A 20,556-nucleotide genomic window follows, 5' to 3' on the forward strand; every position below is an offset into this window, starting at 1 on the left:
AACCTTTAAAGTATGTAAACTGAATTAACTGAGTTCAAGTTCTAAGCATACTGTTCAAGCTGCACCTTTCTGTTTGGTTTGTTTTTTCATGTGCTCTTGAGAGTAAGCTTAGAGTTTTGGTAGCAAGTGTCCCCTAGCAAATTTCAAGAGCATACATATGCATGTGGATGTGTAAACTGCCTATTCAAAACAGTCTCAAGTAAAAGAAAAATAACTCAGCAGGGGGCATTACACATGGGATATTATCGATAAAGCAAAAGAGAGGAGACAGAAAAAAAAAGGTGTTTTCCACAGTTCAGGTTGTAAATTAATCCAGGTTTTATTAATAAACATTAATAATCAATGTTAATGGTGCTGTTTCTGAAGGTTCAATCACCTCAAGCAGTCCCACTGCCCAGCCTGCTGAAGTGCTGTTGCAGGCTACTCCTCCCCACAGACGGGCTCGGTCTGCTGCATGGTCATACATATTTTTACCTGAGGAAGCTTGGTGTGACCTCACGATTCACCTTCCCGCAGCTGTGCTGCTCAAGGAGATCCACATCCAGCCTCACCTGGCCTCTCTGGCAAGTAAGTAGATTCGCTGATGTTGATGCCAGTTCAAAAATTTGAAGGTTGGGATTTGGAAACAATGCAAAGAGTATAATCAGATGAACTAAAGCTGAGAGGTTGTTTGAGTAATGCCTGTAAAATAAGTTTGAAAAGCTTGCAAATTCTGCTTTCCTTGAGAATGGAAGGCCCTGCCTCTGCTTGGTTTCTAGTGTAGTAGGTGTTATGTGGCGTTCATATTAAGCATGTCAAAAAACTTTGCCCAGTGAGAAAGTGATATTGGTCAAGCGTCTTCAGGCAAAATGCTTTTCTACGGTGGTTGGGAAAAAGCATGATATTTGCAGCTCTTATTGTTGTAGCCCTGATAAGGAAACTGTTTGCAGTGACAGGACTTTCTTTGAATCTTTGGATTTTATCTCAATTTATTTGAAATATTTGAGATAAACTGTATATACCATGTATCAAAATGCTTGTGCATTTTAACATGTACCATCACCCAGGTCAAGTCCTTCAGCTGCAGTTCTGTAGTAGTGTCTGCCTGAGATCATTTCAGTCATTTTGTTCTCTGAATTTTAAGTGTTGAACATGTATTGCTGTTGAAGACAAACTAATACAGATTTTAAAATAGTGTTAAACCTTCTTATATTGCTCTGTAGCTTGCCCTTCATCAGTATCTGTTGAAATAAGCGCAGATGGTGTCAATATGTTACCTCTGTCAACTCCTGTTATCACGAGTGGTCTCACCTATATAAAAATCCAGCTGGTAAAAGCTGAAGTTGCCTCAGCTGTCTGCCTTCGTCTCCATCGTCCCCGGGATGCCAGTACCCTGGGCCTCTCTCAGATCAAACTGTTAGGCCTCACGGCCTTTGGAAACACCTCCTCTGCCACCGTCAATAATCCCTTCCTTCCCTCTGAGGATCAGGTCTCTAAAACGAGGTAAGGCTCTGGTGTCAGGGGACAGTTTGTGCCAGTTCCTGGTTTAGGGTTTGGGGGTTTTTTTATGGTGTTTTCTTCTATGAGTCGTATCTTTCAGTAGCAAACTCTTCCTTTTTTTTTTTTTTTTCCCCCCAATATGAAGGGAAATATAAGCAGTACTTCTCACTTCTTTAGTAGCATGCTTAGTCTGCATATCTAAAGGGAATGCTTCATATCTGCAATGGTGAGAGAATACAAAGCACAGGAAAGCATTTAGAGTTGCATTTTGTGTTTTTAATGGGTAGGCAGTTGTCAAGAAAAATGGAGTGCCAAAATACTTCTTATCCTCATAGAAGTCAACAGAATTACATAAGTATTGGAGCAGGAGTAGAAATAGAACAATGGAATGTTTTTGGAAGTCATATCTAATATTGCTGTTTGCAGACATTTCAAAAATAGGAGCTGAATGTTGTTATGATTCTGGCATATCAGCAAGATTTCTTTTCAAACACTTTTATTTGGTTAGGTGACATGTTGAGTTTCTCACTCTTTTTAAAAATAAAAATAAATGAACGCGTAAGGATTTTTTAAAAAGTGTCAAAGTTTTCCAACTTCGAATTTAATTTACCAGATGGATTTTTGAGATTTTCTGTTCTTAAATTTAGCTTACTAAACTGTAAAAACTCATTAATTTTAAATATTTTATCTTTGAACCTTGATGTTTATAAATTTGAAGAGAGCATGGGAAAGTTTTAAGAACTTTTCTTGTGCAGGGAAAAATTTTGAGAGCATAAGTAAATTTAGAGAACATTAATATTTGCAGCGTATATTTAATAAAAACTGTAAAACTAAAGTTGGTTTTTGCTCCTGAATAGCAGTGAAGAAAATTATTATAGCCAACTTATGCTGTAATTTTACTTCAGAAAAGGTTATAATAAAGTGACACAAGAATAATCAGTATCTAAAGAAAGGAGGTGAGTGTATGTTCCTCATTTCCTGAAATGTTTTATTGTAGATTTCGGCTTAATTTTTTAAGTATCTCAATGAAATAGTGATAGTAATGCAATAGATATATTCAATAAACTTGCATAAATTTTTTTTAGACATAACAGAGAACTTGCTCTCTTGTAGTTGATGAATCCAATTGATTTAGGAGCAAATGATTCCTAAAATAAAATTGTAAGCTCAGTTTAAGATCTATATGCAACTTTGCATTTTTTTAAACTGTGGTAAAGGTTAGCTATGGAAACAAGTTAACCTGCTAGTGTAGAACTTGTCAGTGAAAGATGCGATTTATTTCACATACAGCTTAGATTGCCATCTTGTTCATGATGCTAGTTTAAATAGTATTGTGGTGTATTTTATAAGTAAAGTCTAACTGATTTGTTTCCAGATTGATTCAATTACGATCGGTTTGCTTCTCAGGATTTTTTATTAGAAGGACTTCTGAATGATTTTGTCAAAGGATGAGAGACATGAGGGAAATGTAGTAGCTAACGTGTTTTTAATTTCTGTGCTTTTTCTGTATGCAATTTAAATGAGGCTCCCTAAAGTTCACTGTAGTTTATTGTAAACGTGTATGATCCTGAAAGTTTGTAATGTCAGGGAAGCTGTGCAGGTGTATAATTTTAATGCCAGCTACTGTTGCACCTTCACTCCTTTTGACGTAGAAAACACAACACACAAGCAAACAAAACCCAACAAAGAAAACCAAAAAAACCCAACAACCAATAAAACCCAAGCCCACCCTACACCCATTCCCCTGCATAAACACCTTCCCTTTCATCCCTCCCTCAGCAGGTTGGCCCTAGTGGAAGAAAACGCATGTGAACCGAGAAATCTTGAGAAACTTTAGTAATAAAAGTTGTAGGCTCTTAACTCTTCCTGCCCACACACCCTGCCTTCCTTGCAATCTTAATACAATGATTGCAGCAGCATTACTGCTGTATATTACATTGCGGTCTGAAATTCAGTCATTTGCTTCGCTCAGATGATGTTTGATCATGTCACAGAAGTTTTCTGCAGTACTTGCCCTATAATCTAATACAGATAGTTGTGCTACAGATGAAAAATAATGTAATAAGAAAATAATACATCAGCTCATTTTTCTGTTTTCCTTTTCAGTATTGGATGGTTAAGATTATTGCACCACTGCCTCACTCACATAAGTGATTTGGAAGGAATGATGGCTAGTGCTGCAGCACCCACTGCTAATCTGTTGCAGACATGTGCTGCTTTACTAATGTCCCCTTACTGTGGGATGCATTCTCCAAACATTGAGGCTGTGCTTGTGAAAATTGGGCTTCAGTCCACCAGAATTGGCCTAAAATTGATTGACATTCTTCTAAGAAACTGCTCGGCATCAGGGAGTGATCCTGCAGGTGAGTGCAGTGTTTTTCTTTTCAGTTGTTGCTTAAAAGCATTGCTTGTATAAAAGTACAAATACAGTTTATTTGCATGTTGCTTTCTGATTCTGAATCTGGATTGACAGGACGTGCCATTGTGCTTTGATTGGCTTCTAAGTATCACAGTCTTTGTATGTGGGTAGTCCTACAACAGTAAAGCAGTGCAACCAGGGTTGTTTGGTTTTTCATAATTAGGTGAGTGTTTTGAAGAAACAGAGTAGGATGTACAGTGTATCCTAAACGTCTCTTGCTTTAGATATTGTGTCCAGATGTTTTAAAATAAAGAGTACTGCCACAAGTACTGTCAAGGAAAACCAATGCAGTATTTGGGCAGCAGTAGTCTGTAGGACAGTATGAATTCTGAGTAACACTAAGCACTGAAAATATTTTTGTCTGGAGGTATATAATGAAGATACAGCTATGTTATATGTCCCACAGTGAAATTTTGCAGAAGCCGTTCCGTTAATGCACTGGGGAATTTGTATTTATGGTTTCATACCACTTTGCTGTTTTGTAGCTTTTAAATGAAAGAAAACAAATTAATTTTTTTCCTGTTTTGAGGCTGCTGACAGAAAACACTTTTTAAAATTGGCTTCCATGTCTTCTTTTGCCATGAGTTGGTGTTTCAGTGTAGACTGCTCTGGTTTGCTGGATTGTTGTTAGATAGGGGAGTCCTTTCTGTCGGGGCAGAGGATGAAGTTGAATAGGAAATAACCTGTGAAAATCTTCAGATCTAATCCCATTTATGGAAATTGGAGTTAAATAAGCTTTAATTTTGAAATAAGTGTTTGCTTCTGTGAAGCAAGAGATTTGACAGCTCTGTTGGAATCAGTCATGTCTTTTTGGAATATGTTGAAGAAAACCCTGCTATGTAAACCTCTTAAGTCCTCCATTCATCTGATGAACGTTGTAATGGCTTTTCCTTTCATAGTAAGGCTGAACACTGAACATACAAAATGCACAGTTTTGAGACAGTGGTGTGAATAAGAATTTCATCCTTACGTTAATGGCAAAACTTAATTCAATGTTAATATTGCAATTCTGTAATAATGTCATTAGTACACTTAAAAAATACATATGTAAGTACTTCTATTATTTCCCCTCCCCTTTTTTTTTTGAATGCGGCAAGATCTGAATAGCCCTTTACTGTTTGGAAGATTAAATGGTCTCTCTTCTGACTCCACAATAGACATTCTTTATCAGCTTGGAACAACTCAAGACCCTGGAACAAAAGATAGGTAATGTTATTTGGGTTGTCATGTGGAAGCATATACAAATAGTAATCTGCTAAACAGTGGCTTGATATTAGTTCATAAAACCAAACATTTTTGAAATCTGTTTGTTATGAGACAGCATGAAAGTGCAGAAATCTGAAAAAGCTTTCTGTCCTAGCTCTTTGCATCCTTTCCAGGGAATGCTGTCCCTCTTTTTCTGCTCTTATAAATGTGATAAAACTTTGGTTTTTAGCTGACTTTCCTCTCAAATACTCAGAACTCAGATACCTGCTATATTTTCTTTTTCTGTAGAAGGTTCACATATGGCTGTCCAAGATGAATTTTTTTAATTAATTTTTGCCCTGATCTAAGTCTTGAGAAAACAGGGATTGAGCTCACTCTTGAACTTTTCTTCCAAGGAAGAGATAAACGTGTAAATTAGATTACAATAAACCAGCAAGTTAATTGGGTTCTGAGTGTTTCTTTGATCCTTTATAATGTGCAACATCATCTTGTCTTACAGAATTCAAGCATTGCTGAAATGGGTCAGTGATTCTGCAAGAGTTGCAGCTATGAAAAAAAGTGGCCGGGTCAGCTACATTAGTCCCAATAGCTCAACCAGAGAGTATGGGCTTCTGATGCCGTCTCCTTCCCACTTGCATTGCGTGGCAGCGATTCTGTGGCACAGTTACGAGCTGCTCGTTGAATACGATCTGCCAGCGTTGCTGGACAGGGAGCTCTTTGAGTAAGTAAAGCAAAGTTTTGCACCTCATGATTTTTGTCGCTAAACTGTTCACTGCCGAAATACAACTTGAAGGGCATTGATTTTAAAATAGTAGTGGAAGGTCACATCCCTGGAGCTAACTGATAGAGTGGATACCTAATGATATCCAAACAGGTAGTTCTGTAGTTCTAAACTTAAAGCTGCCTTTCACATATTCCATGTATAGTTGTGTTTAAAGACCCAAAAATCTGAAATGAAACAGGAAATCCGTATATATACTTGCATATATGTGAAAGGTTAGCTGGTTCATGGTTTCGTTTGTGAGGTCTTTTAGTGGACTATTCTTGCTGAAATTGTTTGCAATAATTTTCACATTACTTCTAAGTGATCTTCATTAGGATGCTGTTATAGAAGCATTGTCTTATTTGTCACAGTATCCAATATCTGTAACTGATAGCTGAGAGGTGAGAAGTGGGACATGTTTTCTTGGAGTTTCCACTTCTGTTCTGGCCAGTCTGATCTGAAAGAAATGAAGGCACAAAATCTGGAGTGAATCTTAAGCTATGAATTTGCTTCATTTTGGTGCATTCTAAAGAGAAGTTTACCCTAAACACCAAATGTATACTCTTAGTGACTCATAAAATGGAAATACATGATCTAATATTTGCAATTTATGTTGCTTAACTATGTCTTCTGTTTAAACAAAACAAAAGAGAAGCCATATAACTTTGTTTCTCGAGTTTTATAGAAATATGGCTGTTAAATTACTGTATCTAGTATTAGTCAAGCATCTTTTATTTTTACTGTTGAATGCAAATGCAGTTAATGAAGGGATCTTTGCATATGGTTTTGTTGTTGCTTTTAGAAAACCTTCATGTTTTTCCACGACCAGTCTCCTTTAGGTGTAGTCAAACATTCAGACTCCAGCAAGTGTATAAGTTATGGTTACAGGTACAAGCATGTGGAGCTCTTATATATGTGCAACACTATGGTCTTTAGATGCATGACTACAAGCAAGACAATTTCCAAAGACTCTTCAGTGATACTGTGATAAGGATAATTTTTAATTCAAAATGAGCTTGTTCATCTTGGGAATTGGTTTAAGGATTTTAAGTTGCAGGTCAATTAGTCCTTTTAGCAGTACACTTTTAACAGAAACACATTTTCAGGATACATTTTAACATTTGAAAAGGAAAAGCTCTAATAAAAATGGACTTTCAAATATCCACAGCCCAATTAGATTTATATAAAAGTGGGTTTCACAACTGAGTTCGTGTCTTTTGGAGGACAGTGAGTTGTTTTCATCACAGGGAGAAATGACAGAAATACTAATAAAACTTAAGTACCTAGTTTGAGTATTCATGTTGCAATACAGCCCTGTTCCCCTACCTCCTGCCAGATATAAAGCTATAGCTCATACCAGCTACCACCTGGAGCAAATTATAAAATATATTTTTTAATAAATATAAAAGCATTTATGCTAGAGTTATATGGGTAAATAATTTTTCTATTAAAAATAACTTTCCATGTGTATCCGTAATCTTCTTTGATATTGTAACTTTTGAAATATTAATGGATTCTAGCTATAACTCCAAGTTTCTCCTTCATGTGATAAATCACTTTTTTCTTGGAAATATTTTCCCATCATCCCCATTTTCCATTTCAGTATTTTTGCTTTGGCCAATGGATGCTAATCCTGAGTTATTTTTAAATATGTATTTAGAAAAAAACCTTATTTTTCCTAGAGCATGAACTCATCCAGAAGATTTTTGGCAGTTGGATTGTGTTAATATACAGTTGGAGAAGAGTTTTAGTGTAGCTTTATTGTATGTGGACTTTTGGAAATTGTGACTGTCTTTCCAGAAGTTATAGATCATTTAGTCATTGAGATGAGTTTTCTGTTGGGGAGGGGTTTTATCAAACATTCTCTTGACTGGTGATAAATCCAACTTTTGGTTAGACCCAAAGAGGTTCTTGAGTTCCTAGAGTGCCCTTAGACTAAACATAGGGTCCATCCAAAAGAGGGAAAAACAATCCTTATCTTCAAATGGAAATGTAATATATGGTGATACGTCCAAACTTAATTTAAAAACCTAGTGTTGAATGGCATGAAGTGAATGTTCACCTCTGTATGTAAATTTTAAGATAATGTAACATCTGTGGTGTCAAGGTACTGTGAATGCAATTTGGAAAACCAGCTTTTTTTTAAAAATACTTCACATACTCTGAACAAGTCTCTGTGAAGAAATGATCATTTTACTTTAAAAGCACCCCTACTGAAATTCAAGCTGAGTAACAGGAGCTAAATTAGCTTCTGCACTCATATGCCTTGGATTAGCATTCAGACAGATAGTACTTGGATGTGAGGCCAAAGGTAGGTGGGATTTTAGAATCACTGAGGAATAATTCTGTTCTTAACTTGTGTCCTAAGTTTAGGTCAAGTAAGGACAGCAAGGGTAGTGTTGTTCAACCAACAAAATCATTGCTGCTTTCATTTATTTTGCAGCATCTTCAGGAAGATGCCTAATAAGGGAGATTTTAAAAAATTTTGAAACATGTTAAAATACTTTCAGTTCTTACAAAGAATTGAGACCTTCATGTAAAGGAGCCTATGTACGCACGTGTGTGACCCTAATAGCTGCAGCTTGGAGAATTGACAGCACAAAGAGGTTGCAGTTGGTTAAAAACGGATAAGATGTATGACAACTGTCAAAAGAGTGAAATCTGGTTTTTGTCTGCAGCATGCCAGAAAAGTTGGTTTATATCTCTTTAAAATACAGTATGGCGAAAGAAATTTAAGCATACAATTGAGAAATGCCTTTTGGGTAATCAGCATCCTGCTGATACTCTGATCCAAAAGAAGCTTCTGAGTTCAGCACGGAGTGTTTTACAGCAGCTTCTACAATAGTAAATCATAAATGTGCAAAAATGTTGTATGAACCAATAATAAAAAAGGGGAAAATGAGTGGCAAACTATGTGTTGATATGATTTCCTGTCTTCTACAGGTCACTGTTTAACTGGTCCATGTCTCTTCCCTGCAACATGGTTTTGAAGAAAGCTGTCGATAGTTTGCTTTGTTCCATGTGCCACATCCACCCAAATTATTTTTCCTTACTCATGGGATGGATGGGTATCACTCCTCCTCCAATGCAGTGTCAACACAGACTGTCTATGACCGATGACAGCAAAAAGCAGGACCTTAGTTCATCTTTGACAGATGACTCTAAAAACGCACAAGCCCCTCTTGCACTAACAGAGTCTCACCTGGCTACTCTTGCTGCCTCATCTCAGTCTCCTGAAGCTATCAAGCAGTTACTGGACTCAGGTTTGCCTTCACTGCTTGTAAGAAGTCTTGCTAGTTTTTGCTTTAACCATACTTCTAGCTCCGACTGCACTGCACAATCAATGGATGTCACCCAGGACAGGCTCAGGAGGCATCATCTTCCACAGCACTTTAATAAAATGCCCATCACGGCAGACCTGGTTGCTCCTGTTCTCAGGTTTCTGACAGAAGTTGGCAACAGCCACATGATGAAGGATTGGTTAGGTGGCTCTGAAGTCAATCCATTGTGGACAGCACTTTTATTCCTGTTGTGCCATTCTGGTGCTACCTCTGGAGGACACAATATGACAGCACAACAGGCCAGTGCAAGATCCAGCTTGCTTTCTTCAACTGTAACCACAGGACTGACCACTCAGCAGCGGACAGCAATTGAAAATGCAACCGTTGCTTTCTTCCTACAGTGCATCTCTTGCCATCCTAATAACCAGAGACTTATGGCACAGGTGAGAGAGAAAAATAATAATGTTTTAATTTATTAATAGCTGCAACTAACTTTGAAAATTTTCTGGTTTTTACCTTTCTTTGTAATAACTTGGGTTTTTGTAAGCTGTCACTGAATGGAAAAATTTTATATTAAAATGGTTAGCTTGTTGGTCTGAGTCTGAAATGTATAAAAATGTTTTGGCATGGCTGTCCAGTCCTGTGTATAGATTTGTATTCTTCTTGGTTTAGAGGAATAAACTTTAGACCAAACTCCAAAAGGCTGTTTAATTGGTTTGGGCTAAATGTTTGTGAAATGAAATTTGAACATCAAGCTTCATACACATATTTACCCTTAGTAACCTAAGGAGATTTCCTGGGAAGTTTGCTTGTGCAACCTGTGTCCGAGGAAATACAGGGTATTGCAGAATATGGCTCTGCATTTGGCATTCTAGAGCAGATTCCACTATCTTCCTCACATTTATTAACCTTGCAGACCTAGCTGAATACAAGTATAATGAAAAAAAGGCTTTTCAGCATTAAGAATGATGATACCCTAGGAAGAAGTAGAGTAAAAAATTGAGTCAGTTCTCTATTAATGGCTGGGAGTAATACTGCATTATGCTGTGGGAATTGTTTGTTTTAGGGATTCAGAAGGTGTTTTTATAACTACTTTATTTTCAGTTTTTTATCTTTCAGAGAAATCCACATCTTTACAATTACTTTGATGCGGTTGTCAGTGTTTTAAATTAAGGGCCTTATTTGCTGCAGGTATTTTCTGCAGTGCTGCTCATTTCTGAGCTGGTTTGTGTGATAGCTGGAAGTGGATCTCAGGCACTGCCTCCTATGGCTGTGTAGAGCTATATTTTAGAGACCTAAATATAGAAATATTTTAAATCTGATATCATTTTGCATTCTCAGGTTCTCTGTGAATTGTTCCAGTCCTCTCCTCAGCGTGGCAACCTGCCAACGTCTGGAAATATTTCAGGATTTATTAGGCGGCTTTTTTTGCAGCTGATGCTAGAGGATGAGAAAGTGACATTGTTTCTTCAGTCGCCTTGTCCAGTAAGAATTTTTGATACCGTACAGCAAACATGGAATAAATTTAGCCTCTAAATCTTAAGTCTGAGTATATTCAACTTTGAAATGTTAGACAGCAGCTTTTTTCTGCTGTACATATTATGGAATTTTGGAAAGGAAAGTGCTGTTGAATTGTAACAGCATTTTAGAAGAAAATTCAAGGCACTGTGTTAAGATAACACACAATATTTGTAGGAATTGCACTGCTTCTGAAAGATCTGACAGCTGAAATTTTTCTTACAGAAGGCTTTCTAGTAGCAGCCTTACACACCAGCAGCAAATATAGATACAATATCTCTCCAGTAGTCCTTAGCAGTTTCATGAAGGATCAGTCATAGTCAAAATTGGCAGAGATCCTTCAGCAATTAGCCAAAATTCCATGAATAAACTGAGTGACAAATACGTGAATTAATTTATAAAGCAGATGTATGCTTTATGCTTCCACATGCTTCACTGGAACAGAATTACAATTGATGTCTGAAGTGCTCTCCATTGAAGGCTGTGACTAAAAAAATAGGGTGAAACCACAAGTTTTTTTAAAAGATCTGATCCTGCCATCCAGAAAAAAATATTTACTGCTTTGGTTTCTGCATCTCTGAAGTAAAGTCCTCCAGGAGATATATGAGGGAAACTGGATCGGATAATATAAAATGGAAAAGGAGGCACAAATACAGTTTTAGCACAAACATAAAAAAGTTTTGTTTTAACTTGGCTGAGTAGTTGTTAACAGATCCATTGATAATGTGAAGGTAACATCAATTTTCTGTTAATTGTTTTACATACAACAGATTTTTACAGAAAGCTGTTAGTAGATATGTCAAAGCAGAAAAAATGTCTTGAAGTTGTCATAATTCAGTTTCTTCTATTAAAAACACTGTGAAAGTCTGTTCTTACTGAGATGATTCCTCCTATAGCATCCAAAGACAATCCTTAAAAATAATGTGGATGTACAGTATATACTTCTAGAATATCCAACAACAAAACTTTTCAAAGATTGGTTCCTCATTTTTATCTTGAAAGTTCTTACCAAAACTGTATTTCAGAAGCTCAGTTCTGACTGTCGGCAAATACTGATTTTTTTATTGCATTCACTACAGTAAACTGGTTGTGTAAGTGCACATTAATAAACAGGTCTTCAGGGCTGCCTAAAATACATTACAGTAAAATATTTGAAATGTTTTAACTAATAGTAACTTAGTTACCTGTCATAATAACAAAAAGTAGATATTAAGTCTAGAATAAACTTCCTCCTCAAGTCAGAGTAATAGAGAAACATCATCTTTCTCTACTCAAAGTATATTGTTATTTTTCTATATTTAGTTTCAGAGTTAAGTTTTCTTTTCCTGAATAATTGCAACTCTCAGGCACTCAATTTTTCCTCTCATATTACAGCTATCTAAAATAATTGGGTTTTTTAAAGTGAAGATGGTATCATACTGTTTCCGATCCTAAAAATATTGTAGGCTTTCAAAACAAATTATTTTGAGTTAAAAAATTAAACTTGTCCTAATTTAAGACATTTTTACTGTATGCCTCCAAAGGTGAAGGATATGTCCGTTTTCTTTATTAGCACACTAAGAATTTAGCTTTATTAGCTGACGTGGCTTTTTAAGAACTTAGTGGTTTAATTTATTTCTCAGTGTTGAAGTCATGTTAAATGTTGACTGTTTTTCCCTTTCAGCTGTACAAAGGTAGAATTAATGCAACTAGTCATGTAATTCAACATCCAATGTACGGAGCTGGACACAAATTTCGTACTCTTCACTTGCCTGTCTCAACAACTCTAGCAGAGGTTCTTGATCGTGTGTCAGGCAAGTTTGGAATGGTTCATGGTTTTGCTTTGCTTTTTTTTAAATGCAGTTTAAAAAAAAAATCGTATACTGTTTGTTTGACCATACAAATGATGCTGCAAATACCAGCCTTTAAATACACTGTCTTTCATCCATTCATTAAATTTCTCCAAATTTTGTCAGTTAAATATCCTGGAACTCAGTGATATATCTCAAGGTGCAGATGTATGTCCTGTGAAAAGGACCTTGATGAAGGCACCATCTAATCTCTGTGGATATACATTTGACTGCTATATAAATATTCGCATTTGCTTACTAAATGGAAATTGAAAAAGCATCTTTTACTTTTAGATATTAATTTTAAAGTTAGCACAGTGAGAGGATAATGTTAAGGCATTAATTTATTTGGGTTTTTTTTAAATTTCAGTACTTTCAGTTATACTACTTGAATATACACTGAGAGATGAACCTCTCCTTAGGGAATTGTGTTGATCAGGCCTTCACAGACCGTAATGTGGATTTTGACACCTGAATGGTAGACATCTTAATCACAAAATGAATTGCACCTTTAATTTTAGTGTTTATTTAATACTTTCGGAAACAGAAATATATGTTAAAGATTAGGGTTAATAATTTTTTTTAATTTAGTTAAGTAGTAGAATTCATACCAAAGATGTCGTGTCCATGCCAGAGCTCTGTAGGTAAAACCAGGCAAGATGCAAGTTGATTCTCCCTTAGTAATAAATAGAGCAAGAATTATTTGGACATGTTAGATGAAAAATCAGTTTTATACATCTAGTTAAAAAAAATTAACAAATACAGGACTTCCTCTTTATTCCTAAGATGTGGTTCTTAGTAATATCAAAGAAAAGTCAAAGATCATTAGAGCAATTATGTTTTTGCCGTATGGGAGATGTGCACTGAAGGGTGTGCACTTAGTTGCACATTCATCTGACTAGGAATGTATGTTCTTATAAGTGGGTTTACTTGAATGTGTACTTTCTTGGAACTCAGTGTAGATCAACTTTTAGTTTATGAGGCAGATCTTTGTAGAGTTAAAAGGAACTATTGCTTTTTTATATCTACGGAAGATTTTTACACTGAAATTGCTAACAAATTTGCTAGGGCAATAAATGATACCTAACAAGCTGACAGGAGTACCAAAATGGTATTTGACAGAATACTTGATAGGACAAGATGTGTTTTAGGATTTTAATAGAAAAATAATCTATTCCTAGCAAAATGCATGTATCTTACTTATCAAGGAATAGTTTACTCTTTCTGATAGAATTCTATATTTATTTACTGTCCAGAGAGTCATGTGTGAAATGTGACTAAGGTCTTTCTGACCACAAACTGCACCAAGATCTCATTACTCTAATGGGTGGGATGGTCACTGCATACGAGGTAGGGATCAGTTGTTGAGTAGTGACATAAACTGTACTGAGTAGCTGCCTTAGTGGTGTATTGTGGTCAGCTTGATAGCCAGTGCTAATAAGGACTGGAAAGGAGAAGGTGGTGATGTGGTAAACGGTAATGTCTGTAATTGAAAATGGTCAAATGCTGACTTTGAGGGCACCATAACTTTGGGGTTTGCTACAGCATTGTTACGCCTTGGCTTTGTGGCTCATATGGCATTCCATGAAGTCCATGGTTAGGACAGAGTAAAGAAGGCTTGGATATAAGAGGACCAAGCGGTGTGTTTGGGGTGAGAGAGAGAAGGGATGGGACTGGGGGAGAAAAGAAAGAAACTGCTGTCAGCACTACAGCAATAGGAAGTCATGAAGATCCTGTGTCAGAATCTGTCCCTTGGGTTAACTTCTTTTTTCTTAACTACTGTTAATGTCTCAAAATAATCACTCATACTTTCTGCGTAAATAAATCACAAGAAGCATATTCACTTGGTACTTTTTTCCCAGCTTTTAAAAAAAAGGGGGAGAAAAGGTTCCTAAAATCAGTGATAAATCTGCTGCTTGTATCCTTTCAACATAGGAAGAAAATATGCAGTACACTGTAGATAGGATTGCTTAGGATGAGTACCAGCTGGTTTGTATTCCATGCACCTTAGTCTTGAGTTACTGCTTTTGGTCAGAAAAACTGAACAACAAATCTGGGTATCACCTGAGTAGTTAAAATACCATTGCTTAACCTTCTTTAATAATTTTATTAATAATCTTTAAATTCCCCAGCAGTAAATGGACATTGAGTCCATGGGACAAAACTAGAGCAACTCAGAAGTTTAATAATAATAATAGTAGTAGTAATAATAATAATAGTACTGATGAAAATTTTTAGAAAAGTTTCATAGACAGATGTGTGTGTGTGTATATGTACACGTGTATATGTACACGTGTTTGTATACATACACATCTATACATAGAGAGAGTGTATGTGTGTGAATATTGAGTCCAAAGTGGCAGTAGTTTCATACTCTATCTTTTTTTAGTCTCCACTGCTGTCTGACACAGAAATAACCAATGTCTTTAGGCACAAATCATAATATATTTCCAAGCAGCCAAACCACATTCCTTTCAGCACTTCACCCACAGGTGACACACAGTTAAAGGTAGCTGCATGGTACTTCTAGGCTTGAGTCTGGTTATGACTTAAAGCTGCTGTGGCTATGTGGAAGCATGTTACTACTCAGCAGCAATTAGAGAATTACTTGGCCATTTTGGTGCCAGTGTTGTACCGTACAGGGTGTGAAATCATCCATTGTCACCAATCATCAGTGATTTAATAAATTAGATTAGGTTTAATAACTTACTTACAGTTGTGATCTACACTAATGATTGAACCAAAATGATTGAACTGCAGTAATCTAATGTTCTCTTAAGCAAACAGCTCAAGTTTTGGTTGTGTAATGTACTTTAGGCATCTTCCAATTTCAGAGGAAGAGAATTTGCCTGAAATTGGATCAGTATGTAACATGAGATACCCAGGCCCAAATACAAGAGCCTATTTTAAAAAGTCTGCAGCTATCATTAAAAAACAAAAAAGTATTGGAATTTCTTTTTTTTTTGGATTTTTTTTGCTGTTGTTGTTTTGTCAAGATTTTTTGTGGTGTTTTGGTTCATTGGGTTTGGATGGGGATTTTTTGCTTAATCTCAGTTTTGGTTGATTGCAGTGGTTTAGTGGGTTTTTTATTGTGAAAACACTTGACTCATCAAGTAATGGTTTTAAACTGTTACAAATTTAAATTGTCAGAGAACAGAGTTTTGCAAGAAGAAGGGGACAGAATTACTGTAATATCTTAATTCATAGGTATTGACAAGATTATTGCTGCCTGTATTGGAACTCAGACACTAAAGTAGTTCGGAATAGCCTTGTAAACAGCTTAGAAACTAATAAAAACAACTTAGTATCTTGAAATGCTTTTCTTTCCTCTCTTTTTTTGTTTGTCCTTGTCCTCCCCTGACCCGTCCCCATATAGATACACCCAGTATTACAGCTAAGCTAATTAATGAACAGAAGGAAGATAAAGAAAAAAAGAACTATGAAGAGAAAGAGAAAGTTAAAGCAGAAAATGGATTTCAGGACAATTACAGTGTTGTTGTTGCTTCTGGTATGTCTTTCTCTTCTGTCTTTTATAAAATGGATCTTTCGGGTGTTAAAAGTGTGTGTGTGTGGAAGAAAATACCTACCAATAATTAATTTTACTACTAGTGATGGTTAGAAAAATTGTAGTACCCAGTACTACAATTTTAATGTAACTGACTGTTAGGTAGCAAGGATTGATTCCTGGTGGAACAACTGCCTCTAGCAGATTATAGTGTGACAAATTTGTACCTACATGTATGTGTCAGTGGTATCTTCATGAAAGCTGTTGCTAGGGTATTTTACAGCATTTTTTAAAGACACACCTGGAGCTTGGTGGGTATTATTACTTCTACCTTTTTGCAGGAGCTGGTGCATCAGAGTTTAACCACCTCTATACCCAAAATATGCTTTGGAAATAAAATGTATCCACATACTTTGCATAATAACTAGTGCTATTCTGCTAAAAACTGTCAGATGGAGATGTCAGCATAAAACCATGTTATTCCACTTGGAAACAACTAATACTGGAGTTTCTTTAAAAACATTCAGTTTATAAAAAGTAATGTGTCAAACCTTCAGAAGTCTTTTATGTAAACCATTTTCCTGCCGACCTATTGTTAGAGGATATAGATTGAACACAGTAATTTTGCAGTGGTACACAAATGTTACTGTTCAGATGAAGGCTGTAGAAATCATTAGTCTTTCAGTTTGAAGTTGATTAATGAACTTCAAACTACTTCCTTTCTATCTAGATTTCTGCCATTGTTGAGGTACCTCAAGCTCGTTCATACTTCATGAAGCATAAAGCAGAGATGCTGATTTCCTTTGACTTTTGACACCAATATTTCTTAAGCTTTTTATTTCAGGTTTTTTGATGTAGATGTAACTTTAAAGCAATTGTTGAATAGGCCAGCAGCTTCACTGAACTTGGTATACATTTAAAACCCCATAGCTGTGTTAATTACAGCATCTTTATTTGACAAGACATTTACAGTAGGTGCCACTTAAACAAGTTAAACATGTTTTTGTCATACCTAAAGTATTAACAGGTTCAGTCAAAGGTTTAATAATAAATAAATGAATAAAAAAATCTGGAAAGAAACAAAAATATTATGCCAAGCTTGAAGATAGGGCATAGCATAGTCAGCCATGTCATTCCAGTTGTATTGCTCATACTACTGCCTGATATAGCCCATTCTCTATTATAAAGAAGCAGATTTCAGTTTTTTCTGATGTTGTTTCCAGTTTTCTCCAATTTAGCAAGAGAGTTTAAAGTAAGCTTATTTCGTTTGCATTTGTTTTTACTACCTCTTTGTCAAATATTTTTGTCTTTTGTCATTATTTTTTCATATATTCTGAGGGTTTTTTAGTGTCCTCAGAATCTCAAGAAGTTAAAAGTCTTTAACTTTTTACCTATTGGTAAAATTAATAAAGGGAGAAGATGGTATTTGCAGCCTGGTCTTCCTGAGGCAAACTAGTTTAGTGTACTGAGATTATTGGACAATGTCTTGCATATTAGAGCTGCTCCTAATGGTCAGCTGAACCCAGAGTGTATTACAGCATTTGAAGTGTGGATGTTGTTAGTTTTGTGTTGGCTCTTGGACAATGATAATAATTGTCCAAGTTAGTAATTGTCTTTGTATCTTGACCTGCTGGCTTTTTACCTTGGTCTCTCACCTGCACAGAAGGGTACATGATTGCAGTATAATTTTGCTGTACCTCAAGTCAGCTTAAGCTGTCGTAAGATAAGGCAGTCTTGCTGTGTAATAACAGTAAGCTTTCATGCAGCTATTCTGCCTCCTAATTTTCATGTAGTGATTACTTCAAGTGTTTTGGGGCTAGGGAACTTGAAAAGCACATTTAAAGACACTTTTCATCACATGTGGTACTGTCAGTACTGAAACTAAAGTCGCCTTTGTAGGCCAGACAAGCAGTTGTTATCTGTAGTCTGTGCTGAAATGTCTGTCAATTTGGAAAATTTTGCCTTTCTTGCTTTCAGGTGAAAAGACAACGTAAAAAAGTTTTGCTGTGAGACATTCTCTTTAATGAGAGCATAATTGGAATAGCTTTTGCTTTTTTCACGCATGGTATGGTCTATTTATGGTTTGGTTTATGTTTGGGGCTTTGGAGAATGCACAGCCTTTTAACTAAAAATACTGGGATTATATTCAAATTATATTCATTATGTTTTATACATGGATGTTATTCTGGTATTTAATTAGCCAGTGAGGTTAAGTTCTTACTTTTTTTCTATTTGAAGGTTTTGAGTACGTTGTATCTTGGCTGAAGGTATTAAATACTAGAACAAGTTGAAATTTTTTACTTCTGTACTAGGTTTGAAATCTCAGTCAAAAAGAGCTGTTTCATCCACCCCGCCACGTCCACCATCAAGGCGAGGAAGAGTGATGGCAGATAAAGTTGGTACTTCTTCCTCAGGAGGAGAATCTTCCAGCAAGACCATTAGTGTTCCAGTCTTTCATCTATACCATAAACTACTACCAGGTAACTTTAATAATACAGTTTAAACATCAAAAATTTTTCAGTGGCTGATATGTGATCAGGAAGCAGTTACAATGGTAATGGGCATTAGCATCTTGGAAGTGTGGAACCTTTCTGGGCTGGTAACAGCTTTCAACTAGAAATAATTTTAGGATCAGCAACTGCAGTGTTGTAGCATCATAGCAGCTTGAAAAAAGTAGCAATTATGTTGATCTCCCTTGAAGTTTAGTACCTCGTTCCTAAAAAAACCTCTGAAAACACTTCCATTTTCACTCACAAATGAAAGCGGGGTGGGTTTGTAAGGTGGCTTAGGTTTTCTTCCATGTGCAAGGCAGAACTGAACTGGTACCAGTGCCCTATTACTTGAGGTTCTGAGTGGGCAACCATCTTGCATTGCTCTCTGAAAGGTTGATTTGCCAGTTCAGGAATATTCTTGAATTCCCTAACATTTGTGTTTTAAAGCAACACCATGTTAAGCAGTTAGTCATGTTCCATGTGTATCAGATACGGTATGGCAAGGTTGCCAAGTTGGTGGCAAGGTAGGCAGGCTCTCTTGTGTAGAAAGAAATTGGTGTGACTTAGATCAGGAATAAAGGACAGAAACATGGGTGAAACACTTCAATATTATGCCAAACAGCTTCTTGTCTTGATCCAGCTAATGGAATTCGGTGGTTAACTTCTGATCAAAAGTAATTTTCACCCAAAAAACCCCTAAATTTGAAACTTACTATCAAATTACCAGCTTTGGGCTATCCTCTGGCAATTATTGGCAGGATCACAAACTTGAATTAAAATATCTAAAATTGGTAAGCAAAACCTTGTGGGATGAGTCCTGTGATCGGTGTGCCATGATGGATGGTTACAGGCTTTTCCAGAGGGTAGGCAGGTCAGGCGAGCATCAGGCACAACATCGCCAGCCGGGCAAGGGAGGGGATTGTCCTGCTCTGCTCTGCACTGGGGCAGCCTCACCTCGAGTGCTGGGGGCAGCTTTGGGTGGCACCATATAGAAAGGACATAAAGCTGTTAAAGCGAATCTAGAAGAGAGCAATGAAGAGGGTGAAGGGCCTTGAGGGGAAGCCGTATAAGGAATGGCTGAGGTCTCTTCGTTGGTTCAGCCTGGAGGAGAGGAGACTGAGGGCAGACCTCATTGCAGTCACAACTTCCTCATGAGGGGAAGAGAAGGGGCAGGCACCAATCTCTTCTCTGTGGTGACCAGTGACAGGACTCGAGGGAATGGCCTGAAGCTGTGTCAGGGAGATTTAGGGTGGATATTAGGAAAAGGTTCTTCACTGAGAGGATGGCTGGGCATTGGAACAGGCTCTCCAGGGAAGTGGTCACAGCGCCAGCATGACAGAGTTCAAGAAGTGTTTGGACAATGCTCTCAGGCACATGGTGTGACTCTTGGGGCTATCCTGTGTAGGGCCAAGAATTGGACTTTGATCCTTGTGAGTCCCTTCCAACTCAGGATAATCTGTGACGGTCCTATTCTGGAGATGAGATCAAAACCCAGTGCCCGTTTTCAGTATTTAGCTGTCTTGTGATGGTCGTGTAGACCATTCTGTATTTGTTATCTGGTCGTGTCTTGCACAGCAGGCAGTTGTTACAAAAAAATATGCCATGCAAAGAAAATCAGTAATGGGGAAAAAAGGGCAGAAAACTTACTCACTTGTACAATGGCAAGGTATTTCTAATTTTTGTTTTTCTTAAGACATAATCTTCAATTGAAGAAACAGGTTGTTATTGAAGAACTCTTGGGTGTTGTTCTACTTGGTTAAATACAGTCAAGATGAAATGGACATGCTATTTATTATATGATCCAACTCTAAAATGTTTCATGTGTAAATCTACTTGTTGTCAGGCAAAATTTTTCTGCATTGAGAGTAGCTTGTAATTTCAGGGAAGAACATATTTGTAACCAACAAAGTGGCCAAAATCTGAGTTTTGAGTAATCAGTTTGGACTGTATTGCATGTGCATTTCAAGTCGACATTGCTGTGGAGAAAAGTAGTCCTGGGCAGTGCTCTTCTTCTTTTATTTTTTCTGCTGAGTTCTGCTGTCTTGACACAGAAGTAGTGAGCTA

The 20,556-nt window shown here is 36.8% G+C and overlaps 1 protein-coding gene across 7 annotated transcripts in view; it reads left to right on the forward strand.

Annotated features, from left to right (window-relative positions):
* Positions 1-20,556, forward strand: part of BIRC6 (baculoviral IAP repeat containing 6) — a 173,613-nt gene that overhangs the window by 87,297 nt on the left and 65,760 nt on the right. For 6 of the 7 annotated variants that reach the window (XM_082302472.1, XM_082302475.1, XM_082302478.1 and 3 more), the window contains 10 exons: positions 367-567; positions 1,203-1,482; positions 3,586-3,842; positions 4,996-5,104; positions 5,604-5,825; positions 8,811-9,591; positions 10,490-10,633; positions 12,330-12,459; positions 15,872-16,003; positions 18,313-18,480. In XM_082302472.1, coding sequence (XP_082158598.1) covers positions 367-567; positions 1,203-1,482; positions 3,586-3,842; positions 4,996-5,104; positions 5,604-5,825; positions 8,811-9,591; positions 10,490-10,633; positions 12,330-12,459; positions 15,872-16,003; positions 18,313-18,480 — 2,424 coding nt within the window. The remainder of the gene's footprint in view (positions 1-366; positions 568-1,202; positions 1,483-3,585; positions 3,843-4,995; positions 5,105-5,603; positions 5,826-8,810; positions 9,592-10,489; positions 10,634-12,329; positions 12,460-15,871; positions 16,004-18,312; positions 18,481-20,556) is intronic. The other variant, XM_082302476.1, reaches the window with a different exon arrangement.

The sequence above is a fragment of the Coloeus monedula genome (assembly GCF_965178545.1).
Source record: "Coloeus monedula genome assembly, chromosome: 2".
Taxonomy (NCBI): domain Eukaryota; kingdom Metazoa; phylum Chordata; class Aves; order Passeriformes; family Corvidae; genus Coloeus; species Coloeus monedula.